This window comes from Kwoniella botswanensis, chromosome 1 (assembly GCF_036426115.1).
Source record: "Kwoniella botswanensis chromosome 1, complete sequence".
Classification (NCBI taxonomy): Eukaryota; Fungi; Basidiomycota; class Tremellomycetes; order Tremellales; family Cryptococcaceae; genus Kwoniella; species Kwoniella botswanensis.
Window position 1 is genome coordinate 3853057 of NC_088599.1, and position 16719 is coordinate 3869775.

Below are 16719 nucleotides of genomic sequence, written 5' to 3' on the forward strand. Positions count from 1 at the left end.
ATCAGTCAAGAATGATGGCTCACAGTGAAGTCCACGAAAGTTGAGATAACTGTATCGACCCTCTGTATCTGATCGTGATAACATCTCTCCCTCTCACCCTTACATTCCTTAACATCACAGACGAGCCCAACACCTCTGGCCTTCCCTTGAGACAAAAAGAGGACCTTGGCGATATCTTCTATTCCATGCGTTCAGCGAAATGACGGATCAACCGAAACCGAGCCTTTTCTCTTCCCTAAGTCTGGGTCGAGCCTCTCGTTCTCCGCGACCGTCTACTACACCCAGCGAACCACTCACCCACCCTCTACTCGGTGCATCGACATCATCTCTCAACCTTCCTTCGTCCGAATTGGGTCCTCCAGACGCGTCTGCTCCTCACTTGACCCACAAATCCAGCGGATCATGGTCTGCCAAATCAGGTGCTGGCGAATTGACGAATCTCCCTTACAAGCCTAGACAGCGTCATGGTGGTGGTATAGGCTCAGCAGGTAGTGCAGTCAGTATCTTTGGTCCATCAGGTACAGCATCTCCAACTATGCAGCAGGCAACGTCAAGTGTATCTACCTCGCCTGTAACTCCAACTACGATAGTCTCAGCGCCACCGACTACGTCAACCTCCACTTCCACGACCTTCGCACTACCCCCTTCGACTTCTGACCCACCAGCTCAAGCTGACTATTCAGCTCTCTCATCTGCTCCAAACCTTCCTGGATCATCTGTCCTCACAAGTAGGCTTCAAATACAGAGTCTGAAAGCTGCCGCTCAGAGAATAGGTCTCGGTAATGGAAGTATGGGTATGTCGATGATAGATGCTATTTTCGACAAGGGTCAACTTGGAAGGGCCAAAGCTGGAGAAGGAGGTGATTGGGGTGATTTGTTGAGAATTCTGATGGGAGGCAACGTAGGTCGGCCAAATGTGTACATCATCAAGTCCCAAGCTAATACTTCCTTCTATAGGCTGTTTTGCTCCTTCCCACCACGCCGTCTTCATCACTCCCGATGACCCCTCAAACACTAAATGATCATGTTGCTTTCATCGCGCCACCTGTCTCTTTGGCTTCTTCCTCCTTCACTTCCAAACAACCTGGTAACGCATTGGAAGCTTCGAGCGACGAGAAGACTTCCACATTGGACAGTGTTAGCGTATTTGTCACTATGTCAGGTATGATTGGTACCATCCAGAAGTGAGTACATCGTGATAGACCTTACCGTGGATCTTGGCGCTGATCATCACCCTTAGCGATACTGTATCATTCGAGTCGACCATTCCTTCCGATTCGCCTCTCATCCGTGACCTTCGCGATGCCACTACTCGCCAGAGTGTTCTATCTACACTCAGGCCTACACACGCTTCATCTTCATCTTCATCTTCCTCTTCTTCCTTATTTCCAACTTTTACCTTATCCAAGGAGACAGCTATCCTTCCATTTCCGCCTCCATCAAAGACGGGCCCCGCAACAACCAACGAGACAAGGGAGAAAGAAAAGCCACCTCCAGGTAAATTAGGGCGAATTAACCCCTTTGCCTCATTATTTGGAGGATCATCAAATGCCCCTAGTCCCGCTCTCAGCTCCTCTCCAGTCAGCATACATCCACCCGCACCTCCTTCTCCATCTCTCAAAGCCGACAATACTCTGACACCAGAGCGACCTCCTTCACCCTTACGCCCACATGGAGATAGTAGACCATCGTCACCTTCTCCAGCTTCCCCTAAGCCGGCATCTCTTCTTACATTCGATCACGGCGATAACGCTTCGATCATGTCAGACACCGCATCAATTTCGCTTGCCCATGGAGAAGGCTATCAAGTCACAGCTTATACTGTTTCTCGACCTATAAGATATCATGAGACACATAAGACCTTGACCAAAGCGATTAGATCTCACATTCGAGAAGTACTGGCAAAGTTACCAGACAAAGTTATAGAGAAGGTGGTCAAGCTTGTATTAGCAAATGCCTGTCCACCATCTCAAGGTGATGACCTACTCAAAAATCATAAAGGCCATGATGCGGATAATATAGCTGTATTAGATTTCTACGATCCTACCACTACAGGAGAGAGATTGCAAGATTTCATGGAGGGCATATACGATGATTTGATTTCACATTACAGATCCGAAGGACCCGATGGGCTGAAGAGGAAAGGGAGTGGTAATGTGCCTTGGGGAAGAGCAGCTCACGGACATGGTATATCAGCCGAAGGAGATGAAGAATCTGCGAAGGAGAAGAAAGAGAAAAATAGGCTGGAGAGAGAAGAACAGGTCGAGAAAGAAGCTAGCGAAGGTACGGAAAAGGTTGAAGCGGTGGTTTGCAGGCTATTGTATAATCGGTGAGCCTCTCTCTATCATAGTATAAGATGGCAATCTGACAAACAGTATTAACAGATTGTTCTCACCGCTCGAGTCTGATGATGCAAGACACGACGAAGCGCTCGCTTCTCGTATAGCAGCGCTAAATATGCTGGACCTATCACTGGATCACCTAGGCTTGATCACCAGGCCGGAGGGTGAGGAGCCGGAAGGTGTCATCGCGAAGGGCCTGACGGACATCGTCGACGATATTGGACATGGTGAGCTCTTACATAATGTCCCCATTTGAAGTACTCTGATACAGTGTAATCATCTAGAATTCCAGAAACTGTCGGGAAGCGATTGTTTGACACCGAAAGACAAGGCCAGCGTCCTCATCCAAGCACATAAGATCGTGGTCGGTAAGTGTTTCTTGAGGCTAATAGTCAAGCGTCCTTACTCACCAGAAGTATAGATGGTCTTGCTCGGATGCCCAATGTGGACCTTCGACCTGAGGGTGAGCCATATCGTTCTTCACAGGACGCAACGACCGCCGGTGACACACAGGGAAATACATATGGTGGAGAACCGCCTACAACATCTACTCCCGAGAAGGAACCAACAATGGCATCGCCCTTGCCACAGAAAGCTTTGTTAGACAACGACTACACGCATTCGGACATATCACCGTCTTTGTCAGAATCTTCTGATCCTTTGAATGCGATAGGAGGCGATATTGGGGCCACTCCCAAGCCAACTATGCAGAAAAGTCCGTCTGTACCTCAACTCGTACTAAATGAATCGACTGCCGATCTTCAACCTGAAACAGATCAGCTCAAACAAGCAATGTCAGATTCAGTCATAACACTCACTCCCTCTAGGAGTCGAGAAACGACTGAGTCGTCTAACAGCTCTGTGCCACCACCCAAAGCAGCTACAGCTGCAAATGGCAAACCTGGGACTTCCGGTGCCGATCTCATCTTGCCAATCATCATCTACTCTGTTGTCAAGTCCAATCCACCCCAACTAGCCTCGCAGCTTATGTATCTCCGACGATACCGATCTGCGATCTGCTTGACAGGGGAAGCGAGCTACGCGATAGTCAATCTTACAGCTGTCGTGGAATTCCTTGAACATGTCGATTTGGCTGAATTAGGACTAGGCGGAGAGTCAGATAGGGTTATGTCAATTGCCGATCTATCACCTATAGGCCTGGACTACCTGGACGAGAGTAACGCAGATGCGGCATCGATCGCCTCAGCCTCTTCAAGATTGCGAGGTAGGGTATTCCAAGTGGGTGAATTAGCAGGTACAGCGGCTGGATCGGCGAATAAAGTGATAACGGGAGTGGTGGATTCTTCTTGGATGGCTCTGAGAGGCCTAATGGGTAATGGATCAGTACCAAATCCTAATGCTTCCGAGATCGAACCTTCATCTGCGGAAAGTGAGAATAGACCAGAGATGAGACCTAGAGGAGCATCAACGTTCTCACTGGCAAGCGTGACTGCGAGTGTAGCTTCTATCGCTGCCGCTGCAGCAGCTAGGAATCGATCGAGAGCAAGCTCACGCGCTTCAGAACAGGTCTGGGGAGGCAATCAGGAATTACAAGAGGTTTCATCGAATTCAAGACCCGCTTCTATAAGGGAACGTTCAAACGAGTATTACTCTTCCGATGAAGATGGTGGTGGATCTGATGAGGAACATGAGGTGGAGGAGAGAGAACCAGCAGGAGAAGAGCAGAGCAAAAATGGAAAGGGGTTGAAAGAGGAGGTGAAAGAGAGAGTCAGTCTAAGTAATAGGTTGGCTTCGATCGGCGTGTTGGGCAGGTTGAGTAGTCCGGCTGTACCTTCTCCACCTAGCACTACAGAGAATGACAGTAAAGCCATGGACGAGAGTATCCCTGCTCCTGCACCAAGCAAAGTGAGTTGCTCGTCAGTTGTCAGGAGCAAATGTTGGATCGACTCACGCTGCTTTATGCGGAATAGGCATCGAACTTCTTGGCCAATTTAACTCCGAGATCAATATCAGCTTCATTACCTTCAACTCATACACCAGGCAGCGGAACTAAAGGTCAAGAAATCAAACAAGCTCAAACTCATGGGAGGAGAGGATCGATTTTTAGTAATTTAGATTCCACGCGATCACACTCTCGTTCACCTAGAGGTAGTATATCGTCATTACCGTTATCTAAGAACAACTCAGGTGTGGAGTTGAGCGAGAATGATGGACCGATAGACAGGTTCATGAATTGTAAGCTGGTCCATGTCAGTCATAACCACGGTCGAATACTGATATGTATTGCTTTTTCGTAGGTGATGTGGGAGATATCAAGATCTCAGAGATTGGGGCGTTGTTAAGAGATTATAGGAGATTAGGAAATATAATCTCGAATGTTCAGAAGAACAGTCAACCTCAACATCAACAACATCCATCCGGTTGAGAGGGAGGAAGTTGGACAGACGTAGTGAAAGCGGGTCACGATATACGATGAACTAGAGCCGAAACGACTATTCACGACTAATAATACGGATTCGAAATGAACATATACATTTTTCTATATGCCTTGACATAGATCCCTCATATACATATCTTGTGTATTCACTATGAAAATATGCTTATGCTAATACATACAAAGATAAAACTTCCATGATACTCAGGTAATAATGTACAAACGCAAAAGTACTAAAATATACAAGAATAACAACGATTACCCAATCAACCCAGAATCCTTGATCCCTGTCAAAGTGATGAATTCTACGTGTTCGTTTAGATCATATCATGTATGTATCAAGACATTTGTTATCCTTTGTTAGGATAACCCGCTCCTGCTTTTCCCTGCCCCTCATCTTGCTCGGCCATCTTCTCCGAGGGAATTTCTAAGGGCGATTCCATAGTAAACATCATCATGGGCGTATCGACCGACAGATTAGGAGAATGAGATAGATCGTATGTCTCCGATGCAGATCCAGAATGAGGACGAGGTGTTTCTTCAATCTCACTTGATCTTCTAGATTGTATAAAAGTATTGGGATTTAACAAGTCATTGGCAGAGTTAGATTTTCTCATCCCCACCCCGGCGGAATTGATACCGCCAGCGGTATTTCGATTCAATTGATCACTCTTACTTGGTTTTCTTCGCTGTTGTGCATCTTCGGGGTCGACGGATAAAGGTTCTTCACTGGATCTCCTGATTATTTCGGGTAGTTCCACAGGACTAGTCATCTCGCCCCTGCTATTCCTCTCTTCCGCATCCGCGTTCGCACCTCGAGAAGAAGGTGGTGATGGAGATGATGATTCGGAATGATTAGGATCAGATATCTCCAGTTTCGGTACTTCCTTTTCAATCCCTTGTGCATTGTTAACATCTTTGACCACACCTGCCAGAGAATCTTCCCTCAGACTCCTAGCTGCAGCTTGCAAGGCAACGTGTCTCACAACTTTCCATTCCCTATCTTCCCTCTCACCTTCGTGCTCTAACACTTTGATCCATAATCTCAATTTTGTAAGGTTCAGTCGATCATTCCGAATCTTGTGGGCCAGGGAGGGGATGGATGATGATATTTTATCTCGAGTCGATTTTTGGAATGGAGTTAGGAGCGATATATTTCTGACCAGGATCAAAGATGATCGTAAAGAACCTTCGATGGGTTGACATTTCTCGCGTAGAGTGTTAAGGTGTTCCTGAGAGATTAGACAAAATATAAAGCATTAGTGATGTTACACGATGAAGGATGAGTTGAGTGAGTATAGGAACTCACATAAATTAGGGATACTCTCGAGGTATGTATATGTCTTGGATCCATCTTGACCGGTGTTTTCTCCTGAACCAGATGAATTGAGGTTGAAGGTCTGTTTGATCCAGCTTCACCTCGACCAGCTGCTAATTCAGCTTTGACCACTCCAAATACTTCTTCCAATTGTTCACCCTCATGTACGACCTGGTCAGGTCCATCTACATCAATATTCCCGTTCTTCACTTTCTTTCTCGGATTTCCATTTGATTGGCTGATAGTGGAATGATGATCAATCAACCGTAGTCCTTGATCATTCGTATCTCCAGTGCCATTTTCATCAGAAGTGGTATTCGAAGGCGGGTCGCTTTCGCCGAAGAAAGCTTTTCTACCGCTTCCCAAAGGGGGCATATTACCTCCTCCTGCAGCTACCGCTGCACCTTTCAACTCTCGCTTATGAGATGCAGCGGCAGCAGCTCCAGCCAGGACGACTTGGTCTTTTCGCATGGTCGGACCTTTCATCTTAAGATTGACAGTCTTGAATGCCGAGGCGTAGTTGATAAGACCTATCCACTCGTTCATCTCGTACTCGTCAGAGGATTGAAGGAGATATTGTCGGGATTGCGGCATGACGAAACGGAACGTATTGGGGTACTATCATAGATAAAAGACATGATCAGTCAAGATAGCCCATGTATCAACAATTTCCACTCACAGCAGTAAAAGTACGATCGAAAACCGCCACACAATCTTTGAGCGAGAACACTTCATCAGGTTTGAAAGACGTTTGACGAGGTAAGAGCAATTGGCCGGATTCGTCATCTGCATCTCGTAGAGATTGAATTTGTTCGAGAAGCGTAAGAGCCCAAGTAGGATCTTTGAAGAATAATAGTTGAGATGAAGTGAGGATGACACTCCATGATTTCCATTTCCGAGAGGCTTTCTTGGAGGATTGGTCTGATTCGTCTATTGAGTCGGTACGATCATCAGTACCTAGTCATCGCCAGTATCTCATACATGCGAGGAAATCAATGTCCATGTGAAAAAGGAACCAATGTACTCACCTTTTCTGGACAACAATCCAACTTTCACCACCCTTAACACCAGATCTTCCATTTTCTGATCTTTTGCTCCCACCGTGTTCCTTCTCGACGGAGTGGTCAACTTACCACCTACGCTGGTGACAGGATTTGTAGTGATGTAAGAAGGGATAATGAGATTATTGGCATTGGCGAAAGCTTGACATAGTATATCCAGGTTGAGAAACGGTCTTGTACCTCTGTACGAAAATGGGTTCTCAGGTGAAATCTGATTTTCTATGTTGTTTACTCTAAGTGTACCCAGTAAACCTCTGACGATCATGTGATATACGTCCACTTTGGCCTTTCCACTCGTACTCATACTCATACCGCCCGTACTTGTAACAGACGAAGGCAGGGGGTTGTTGGTGAAAGTAGGCGTGGAAGGTCCAAAGGTCGATGAAGAAGATTCGTACCCGGATGATCTCTTAAGATTCATATCATCTTCTATGAATATGAATGGAGTATAGGTGATGTTATCGAAGAACGCTTCCAGAACTATGGGCGATACACCTTCCATACGTGTATTTCGAACGTAGTCGACTTTCGTCATTTTATTCTTATTGGATTTGTTGAATGCGTCGGTATGAAGCATCATCATTGAGAATGCTAGGACGTAGGTGTTGTCTATGAAGAATGAAACGTTTCAGCCTTGCTCCTCAAGCATCTTGAAAAAAAAACGTGTTTATATCTCAACGCAACACCAAATTATTGTAAAGATTGAAGCATAGTCTTGACAGGAGATACAACTCACCCTTGTGACCAAACAACCCAGGTTCACACTCCTCATACCTCTTAGAGAACGCCTCAATGACCCTATCGATCTGTTGTGTTTCTTTTGGTAAACTCATGTGCATCAACAACCGTCTCAGAGCAACATCAAGGGCGTTATGGGTAAAGTCGAAAGTCGAGAGGTACAATTGTAAAGCTTCGGTATGAAACTCGTCCCCACTATATAGAGTCATAGTGATCAGTTTTGACATCTTCACTGTACCTCAAACATTTTTCCATCTCTTTCCCCTGATATGAAAGTAGGGAGTAAGTTGTCATGATGAACCCACCTCGAAGCAAGTACATTAGCAATCTCATCCCTCTGTACATTGTTAACGATCCTTTCCAACCACGCTTTAGGTGATTCTTCATCTTGCCTTTGTGATATCTGCTTGATCATCGAGTTCGTCATGGCAGCAGTGATACTTCCGGTGGATAGTCTGGGGCTAGTCCCAGGACTCAACGGTCCATTGGTCGTACTCGTCCCAGAAGTATCTTCCCATCCTACCATTCCACCGCCGGTGGAAGAAGACATCGACCCACTCGACCTAGCAGGTAAGGGAAAGAGTAATGAGGAAGTTTTAGGTGATGATGGACCGGAAGAACCTGAACCGAACAATCCATTGGATATCCTGTGAATTGTACCGGGTCGTCTACGCGGTGGAGTAGCAGCAATAGGGAACAGGTTAGGCGAGGATGGTCGAGGAGGGGCGAAATGGTATGCAGTAGGTGCAAGTGATATAGTTGAAGCTCGTACTCTGTTCTTTCGTTGGGCTTTGGTCTCTTCTTGCCGAGTTGTAGACCCAAAAGACGCAATGGAAGGTGTGAAGGAAGTTCTGGGTGATCGCGTCTGAAGCTCTTCGACGCCAGGTCGACCACTATCATCACCTATTGACCTTCCTCTCAGCGCACCGGAAGAAGCCATCGAAGAGGACGAAGTGGAAGGTCTCATCCTCTGGCTTCTACCTGCATCGCCTCCCATGGGTATATTCCCAAATTCATCGATCTCCGCATTTTTACTTCCCTTCCCTAGTAGACTACTACTTCTACTACGATTGGTAGATTTCGAGAATACACTTTTCATACGGCCTATTATAGCGGAGTTGCCAGAATTAGACCTGTCTCCCAATTTGGGTCTTGATGGTGTTCGAGGCGAGGCAGATAACGATAACGAGGGCGATTGACTATTTGGTGTAATTGGGCGAGGTAAGGGCAAATGAGGGTTAGAAGATTGGCTGACGAGCTTTTGAGGAGGCAGAGGTGCATCAGACCACGATCTGACTCTACCCTCTCTGAAAGTAGGCGGGGCTTTAAAAGGGGATTGGGAGGGTGGTAAGCCTTGTTCAGGCAGTGAGTCCAACGGTGACGATATAGATGATGATTTAGAGGAATTATGGCGTTCAGCTCCGTCCATCCATGGTCTTCGTCCTGGACCCCAATTACTAATCTCGGCTTCAGGAGTACTGAACAGAACTTCACTCTCTTCCTTCTCGCTTTGGGGGGTGGCTACCCACGGTCCACTTCCCGGAATGAAAGGTGAAATGGGATCATGAGTAGGCAGATTGAAGGATGATTCCGATGATTGGGCAGTTTGGTTTCGCATCCCAGCGTTAGGGATTGCCATGGGAACGACCTGTATTTTGGGCGGCTCACCCTCATCGTCTGTCGTTTTCGTCGATGAACGTCGCGAGAAAATGCTGGATATTTTACTTTGCCCAGTCGTTGGCAGACTAGTGGCGGTAGAAGGGGAGAGATTGGGTTGCGGTCGGCGAGGTGTAGGCTGTTGCGATTCGGATACAGCATGTTCGACATTCCTAGGGGGCTCGAGACTCTCTCGGCTAGCTGTTTGCTGCTGTTGGCCAGCAACACCTTCTGAATGGTCAATGACAGCGGGAACACTATCTCCAGCTGTTGATTTCATTTGAGTGTCCGAAGTTTTCCTTCTAACAGCCTTCTTTACTCCCAGCCATTCCAAAACACCACCAGATTTGCCCACGCTTTCTCCTGAATCACTATCTCTTTGTTCTGGTACCGGCATCGGTTCTTCAACTTCGGTCCCTGGTGGAATGGGTGGTGATTTCCCAAAGAACCCAGATAAACTCCTGGCCCTTCTTATCACCTTTCTTTTCTCTTCTTGTTGCGAAGGCGGTAAGGAGACATCTTCATGTTTCGCAGGTATACCATCCGGTTCCACAAATGCTATCTTGGGTATCGGACTAGGTGAGCGTGAGGGAAAAGGGGAAGATACAGATTGAGGTTTGGATGGGACAGGTGGAGGAGGTGGTGATTCGGTGTGAGTATTCGATTTTGCTGACGGCAGCAGCGCTGATGGAAGACCAAGACCAATTTTTGACCCAGGAGTATTGTTGAGGATGATGCTCGGGTTCGGTGAATTGCTATGTGACCGCTTATTGGAAGCCAAAGATGGTATTCTCGAATGTCCAGTCGCTGATCTACTTCTCCTCTGGGTCAATGATGGTTTCTTAGGTGTCTTGGACAATTTCCTGGGACTACTCGGAGTGACGACGATACCCCTAGGCATGACAGGTGGTTTCATAGATGTCGATGAAGAAGTATTCTTGAGAGGTAAAGGAGGTAAGGGACGATCTACATCTATCGGTATAGGAGGTTGATTCTTTTCTATCTGTAGAGATAGAATTCTGCGTGAGGGCGAGTATGATGAAGATGATCTCGAGGAGGTACGTGGCTGAATATCGGGTCTATGATTCGTTACAGACGATGAGGACGATCTTGATGCCGGTGTGTTGGGAGGGAATGATGTTGGCTCAGGAGGCGAGAATGGATCACGATCACTTGCTGTACGTGAGAATGTCCGCTGTCGTATCGTGAATGATTGAGGCTGATAGAGGATGAAACAAGATGTAAGAGAGATGATCGTCTTTTGGGGAATCTGTTGCATTTGAAGAACTCACTGTATGACGCTCATCCGAATCGACTTTTACCGTCCGCTCAGATGCAGACCTAGGTGTCTGCTGGTTACTTCCACTTAGATCTTTCATCCTCATCACTTCGAAATCATCATCATTATCGCCCTTAGATCTCCTTTTCTTCTTTTTCTTTATCGTTTTCTCCGGATCTCCATCTATAGTCAATAACTCTTCTTCGTTTGCCTCTGATCCACCCTCCTTCCCTAAAGAGTCCTTGCCTTCACCTTTCCCATCTCTGGCTATATGGTCCAGTTCCAATCCTTCCCTGCTCGAATGAATACTACTTGTACTCTTTCTCCTATCCTTCTTCGTCGGAGAGGCATTATTGTCATTGGTAGGACTGGTAATCACACTCGGTGAACCGAGGCCCAGTCCAAACCATGATCTCCTTTTGGCAGATTTTGAAGTGCTCGGAGGCGTAGCTGGAGGAGGATCAGGGATGGGTCTGGTTGGTAGCAATGGTTTGGGACGCGGTTGTGAAGGTCCAGCTTCTGCATTTGTCAGATCCACCATTATGGATTTGACCGATAATCTATCAAGATGAGCTGGATTGGAAGTCTGAAGGGTTTGCTGAAGCCATTGGGATGTTGATGGTGGTCCAGTCTGAATTTATGTCGAGCACATCATATGTCAATGATGTTGCAGTTGTCTATGATGACGCTATGAGATGCTGATGTTTTATTGTCGTTGTCATTGATGAGATTCTGCACAGTGATCTGTGGTGATGTATTCGTGATACGAGGTTGAGATTATATTGTATTTTTCTTTATTATGCTGTAATGCGCGTCGGTCGTCGGTCGATCCCCTTCCCGTAGTTGTAGTTGTGTTAGAGTGACAAAGCAGTTGCACCATACACCATCTGCAGCTCACCTGTCCATCTGTGTGTTTCAGTCAGACGACGACAACCAAGGCTTTTTAATCTCATCGCTCTTACCATGCATCGCATCTCATCTCTTCTCGTTGCATGCGTCTGCTGCGTCCCCCAGTACCTCCGTATCCTACGGCCTCAGTACCAGGACGACCACGTGCACCACGTGCTTTTGTGAGGTCTGGACTCTCGCGTCATGACTTCGTTCGTATTCAAGGGTGATTAAGCTTGAATTGATACCGAGGATGTGATTACGTGATCAATGAATGAACCATCCAGCCGGCTCCCCTTCGAGATTGATCCGACGGAATGAGTCGACGATAACAATCAAAGTCATCTTCCTTCGACTGCTTCATGTCGTTCAAGCTCAGAGCTCAGATCATCACAAGGTATCGCATCGCAATATGGCCTGCTTGAAGTTCCTGCAGAAGGTGAGCTACCATGTTGCTTTTTCAGGAGAATTCAACTCACCGTTGATGCTCTCTGTTAGGCTTGGTCAACGACATTATCGAAAGGAGGTAGGTGTCTCGACGGGTCTGATACAACTACAGCAGTATAACCCGGCAATCGCTGACACCTGTATATGTGTCGATAGGCCACGACACCAATGTGCTCTCTTCGGTGAGCCTTTCGTGAGCTCGACCCTGAGCAAATTGAGGAGTAGCTGATGATGAACATGGACAATAACTCCGTAGTTACGTCTAATCGAAGCCAGACCTAAATACCTGGAAGGTGTATTTACGATCGACCAGAAGCATCTCAACAACCATGGCACAATACATGGAGGTGTGATCTTATCAGTAAGCTCATCCTCCATCAAACCTCGACAAGATATATAGTACACTGAATCCTCATTAAGTTGACAGACACCCTGACTTCCCTGTCACTCTCCACCCTTGGATATCCTCCTCCAACAGGCGTCTCAGTGAACATCTCAACAGAGTTCGTCCGACCTGGAGGGACCGTAAACTCCGAATTGGTATGTATAGGTACAGTTGAGCAATGCGGGAGGAATCTCGCTTATACGCGATGCGAATTCTATACGCCTCCCGAGAAAGGGGATAAGCTAGTGGCGTATGGGAGTCAGACGAAATTCATGGGTGGGTGGAGTAAAGTAACGCAGTTTAGTGAAGATGGAACGGAAGAGTTGGAGCTGGGAAATGGTACAGCTAAGCTTTAGTAATGCTCGAGCCGTTGTCATGTAAATAGACTGATATAGATCATCTGTTGGTATAATTTGCATCCCAATACTGACAAATGCAGGACCAAAGATTGCCAATGCCTGATATTGACTTGCTCACATTCTGACTGGTTGTACATCATTCGTTGACATTTCACGAGCATCTACCGAATAGATTGACGACTATACTACCTCGGTACATAGAATGCATCAACTTGAAACCTGAAACCATAAAATACCGAAAATCTATAAACACCTTCCCCAGAGTACAATTGGCATATCTTCTGTTTCATTCATATCTAATCTTCATCACCTATCCAACCAGTCTCACCTTTTTCTTCTTCCATTTCCTGACTGTATCCTTCTAGTTCTGCTTCCAGTTCTGGATCACTGAGTTCACCTTCCTAGCTACGACACTACCAAAATACCATATCGGCTGACCTGAAAGATCTTTCAACTCTTCTATTCCCGCTGCGTATCGTCCATCGGGATCGGATTCACCATGATCTAGAAGCATGATTCGTATTGTACCGCCTAGGATAGCCATGGCTAGTCTGGTCATTTGACCAGTATAGTTGAGTATCGGATCTGACCACGATGATATCAAGAAATCACGTCATAAGAGATTAACAGTATTCAGATGATATCTGGACAGGATGACTCACCATCAGACCAAGGTGTCATAGGGACCATATGTCTCGTGTAATGTACATCACATAATCCAGATACGTTATCGACGTACGATTCTAGATTGACTCCTACTAGAGGATCCAAAAATCGTTCCGATAGAGCATCCCGAAACGAGCCTCTAGAGTTATACTCGATATCAATCATACGATTACTTGTCATTTTTCGCCTTTCAGATACTCACAGAATCCTATACAGAGGCATTGAGATTCTTAAACTGTCAGCATTCGTGTACGATACGAGAATTATAACTATGGACTCACGCGCAAATCGCTGGAAATCTTTCTTGGGCATTACTTCCATCCAAAACTGCAGGCACCCATTCAATCTCTTTGACCAGGAGATATCCACCCGGGCGTAGGACGCGCACGCACTCGGTCAACATCTCTTGATAATCTGGCATCTGTGGATTTACCAATTCGAGATATGTTCGAATTTATCAGTGGGTCAGTTCGTGAATCGTCTTTCTGTGACTGCCGAAGGTGAGGGAGACGATGCAGTACAACTTACCCCGGCATGTATATCCCTTACGTGAACCACGTCAAACACATCGTCGTCATACTCCTGTCCTTTAGTCACATCATGTATCTCGAATCTAGGTCGATGGCAAATTGCTGTTCAGCTGTAGGTTGGATTCGGATCACACAAGACTGTATCGTGACTTACGAAAAATTAGGTGGGAAGACGGTGATAGGTGGATGAGCTAGATCTACTCCTGTAATCTAACGTCAAGTGTTATCAACAAAATTCTCATCCCAAGGTACACACTGATTCGAACCTGCACTTCTAGCATAGATCATGGTGCGCCGGTATGACGACTTACATGAATATTGGGGAAAGCTTCAAGTATCTCTAACGCCCTGTGAATTCAACGGAAAGGAAGAAAGAGGTTAGCTTAGTATACCACTATTTCTAAGTGGGAGTGATTGCTGTAAGAGAAAGATTTATGTTCAACTCACCATTTACCTGTACCGCAGCCCACATCCAATATCTTCCTTAGTTTACCGTCACTAAGCAAAGCTGCCACTTCGTCTAAGAATTGTAAACACATCAAAAGTATCAGTATGACGCGTTATAGGTATGCATACATCCTTTGTGAATGATGATTGGTCACGTCCATCGAAGGGGAAGCTAACACTCCGAGAGAGAGTGCTCTCGCATACGCTATGATACCTATCTCTTTGTGATCACAGATATGACTGACCTGGGATATTTCCTGCATGATACTTGTAGACATCATGTATATAATCTAGTCTCTGCAAGTGGCAATGAGTGGTGGATCAGTGGAAATTCAGATTCGGATGATTTTAGGTCGATCAGAAGAGCCCAGAGGCGAGAATATATCATATCGTATCGTCCCTTTTATCGACCATGCTGCTTCACAAAATCCCAAACGGTTCGTTCGACTCACCTCGGTTTCAGGCGAATGAGATGCCACCTATTGACCCAAGTTTACCAAGACAATATCAGGATCAACTGTCACACTTAGGGTGATGTGGCCATTGGTCCGAAAGTCGAATTGGCGGAACAAACTGGCTCACAGGTAGACAATAATCGTCTTGCTATTAAGTGATCGAAGCGTCAGCTTCAGTACGCTACCGTTTGTCCATCGGAGGATTCGACCTTACTATCGATGAAAAGAACTTCATCAAATAATGAATTATCAATCAGCCATATACTGTATGCGGTATGAATGTTTCTGGACTACAAACTTACTTGACCTTCGTCAAACCTTAGTGCTGATCCACCGCCAAGCTCGTTGAAGGGATCGAAGTTCATCTTGACCAATATCTCCGTTCGACCTTGGGCCGATGGCGAATAATCGGTAAAAAAAAACTACCTCTAGTTTTTTTTTGTTTGTTAGCCAAGATACGCGAATACTATATCCTGGTTCAGAGTTGAGGTGGCTCGTGTAGACCCACTGTTTGATCGTGTAGCTTACTGTAATTCACCACATTGAATAAAGCTCTGCTATACGAAAATGAAATACAGTAATAGGGAATATCAAGTGAAGTCAGTTGGCTTACCTAGAAAGGATACAATATAATCGTATATATGTTTACGGTTATGTACTCGGCCGCTACTTTCCAAAGTTAAGCAAATAAGCAATTTGATGGTGATATACTTAATGACAATGTGTAGTAGTCACACTAACCCATACAGTGACACACAATTAACGTGTTACTGTTGCATTTTTAAGTTCGTACACTTGCCATCATCAAAAACGCCACAACTTACCTTCATGTGGGAGTTGATATCGCTGTCGTTTCTCAACTACCATCAAATGATGATACCTTTACTCCACAGCCACCAGTACCACCAGTTCTCCGACAAGCCGAGACAAGTTGCAATGCAACTATCATACCATTGGTATTCCCATATCAGGTCAAAACAACACTTCCTTCCTATGGAGTTCACTCACTTAGCTGGTCCTTTTTAAGGTATCCCAAAGGACGCTGGGTTGGAGCTGGAGCTGGAGTTCTATCTATGGTATGATGATGTCACAGGTAAATGGATGAGATGATCAGTCGAATTGATATTTGAATTGGAGCTGAATTGCTTTCGTTTCGAATCTTATTCCAAGGGCGCAAGTTGTTGATGATATTATCGGTGTATTTTTTGGTAAGACATTAAGAAAAGACAAAAAAGGATGTCCAATCCTTCAATTCCTTGGTTTTATCTTTTTATCATCTTCTTCCCCACTTTGAGTGACAAAGATGATGATGATGATCAATAAGAGTATGTGTTCCCCTTTCCCCCACTTTGTAACAAAGTGATTGAACTGTGTGTTTGAGGGCTTAAGGATCATTTTGGACTTTTGAATGTTTTGATTGATTGGTAGACGCCTTGTGCGATACACTAAATCAGTGCCGGGTCCGTTCTCAACTGTATGATTGACCCTTGATACGAACGGGTTGGACCTTAATTAGTGGAGATACCTTGAACCCCCCATGAATATGATCAGGCCTGTACTTATCAGCTCTCGTCTTCAGAGAGAGGGATGCTCGAGCAGATGAGTATACCTTGCGGAATGGTATCGTACGGTGATCGTGATCACACAGATCTCCAATCCATCATCAAGCAAGTTGAGTGATTTACGGAATCGGAATCTTGACCGAGGCTCATACCTTTAAGGAACCAATCTACTACCTTCACTCGACCTGTCA

The 16719-nt window shown here is 45.7% G+C and overlaps 4 protein-coding genes across 4 annotated transcripts; 2 read left to right on the forward strand and 2 right to left on the reverse strand.

Moving 5' to 3' along the window:
• Positions 1-199: 199 nt before the first annotated feature.
• L199_001462 (uncharacterized protein) lies at positions 200-4728 on the forward strand (the record flags this gene model as incomplete). The annotated part of the gene is made up of 8 exons (XM_064887216.1): positions 200-901; positions 958-1184; positions 1241-2329; positions 2385-2569; positions 2627-2710; positions 2764-4208; positions 4274-4538; positions 4601-4728. 8 exons carry the CDS (start codon positions 200-202, stop codon positions 4726-4728), a joined length of 4125 nt encoding a protein of 1374 aa, XP_064743288.1.
• A 359-nt stretch (positions 4729-5087) lies between these two features.
• On the reverse strand, positions 5088-11330 carry L199_001463 (uncharacterized protein; the record flags this gene model as incomplete). Its single annotated transcript, XM_064887217.1, has 7 exons — positions 5088-5969; positions 6047-6673; positions 6735-6985; positions 7084-7725; positions 7853-8049; positions 8160-10729; positions 10803-11330. The coding sequence occupies 7 exons, from the start codon at positions 11328-11330 to the stop codon at positions 5088-5090; spliced, it is 5697 nt and encodes a 1898-aa protein (XP_064743289.1).
• A 759-nt stretch (positions 11331-12089) lies between these two features.
• Positions 12090-12865, forward strand: L199_001464 (uncharacterized protein; the record flags this gene model as incomplete). The annotated part of the gene is made up of 5 exons (XM_064887218.1): positions 12090-12116; positions 12176-12203; positions 12281-12306; positions 12381-12485; positions 12545-12865. The coding sequence occupies 5 exons, from the start codon at positions 12090-12092 to the stop codon at positions 12863-12865; spliced, it is 507 nt and encodes a 168-aa protein (XP_064743290.1).
• Positions 12866-13164: 299 nt separating this feature from the next.
• L199_001465 (uncharacterized protein) lies at positions 13165-15331 on the reverse strand (the record flags this gene model as incomplete). Its single annotated transcript, XM_064887219.1, has 12 exons — positions 13165-13247; positions 13307-13453; positions 13531-13673; positions 13816-13955; positions 14063-14147; positions 14219-14274; positions 14376-14412; positions 14512-14584; positions 14757-14808; positions 14964-14990; positions 15094-15114; positions 15269-15331. The coding sequence occupies 12 exons, from the start codon at positions 15329-15331 to the stop codon at positions 13165-13167; spliced, it is 927 nt and encodes a 308-aa protein (XP_064743291.1).
• Between the last annotated feature and the right edge of the window lie 1388 nt (positions 15332-16719).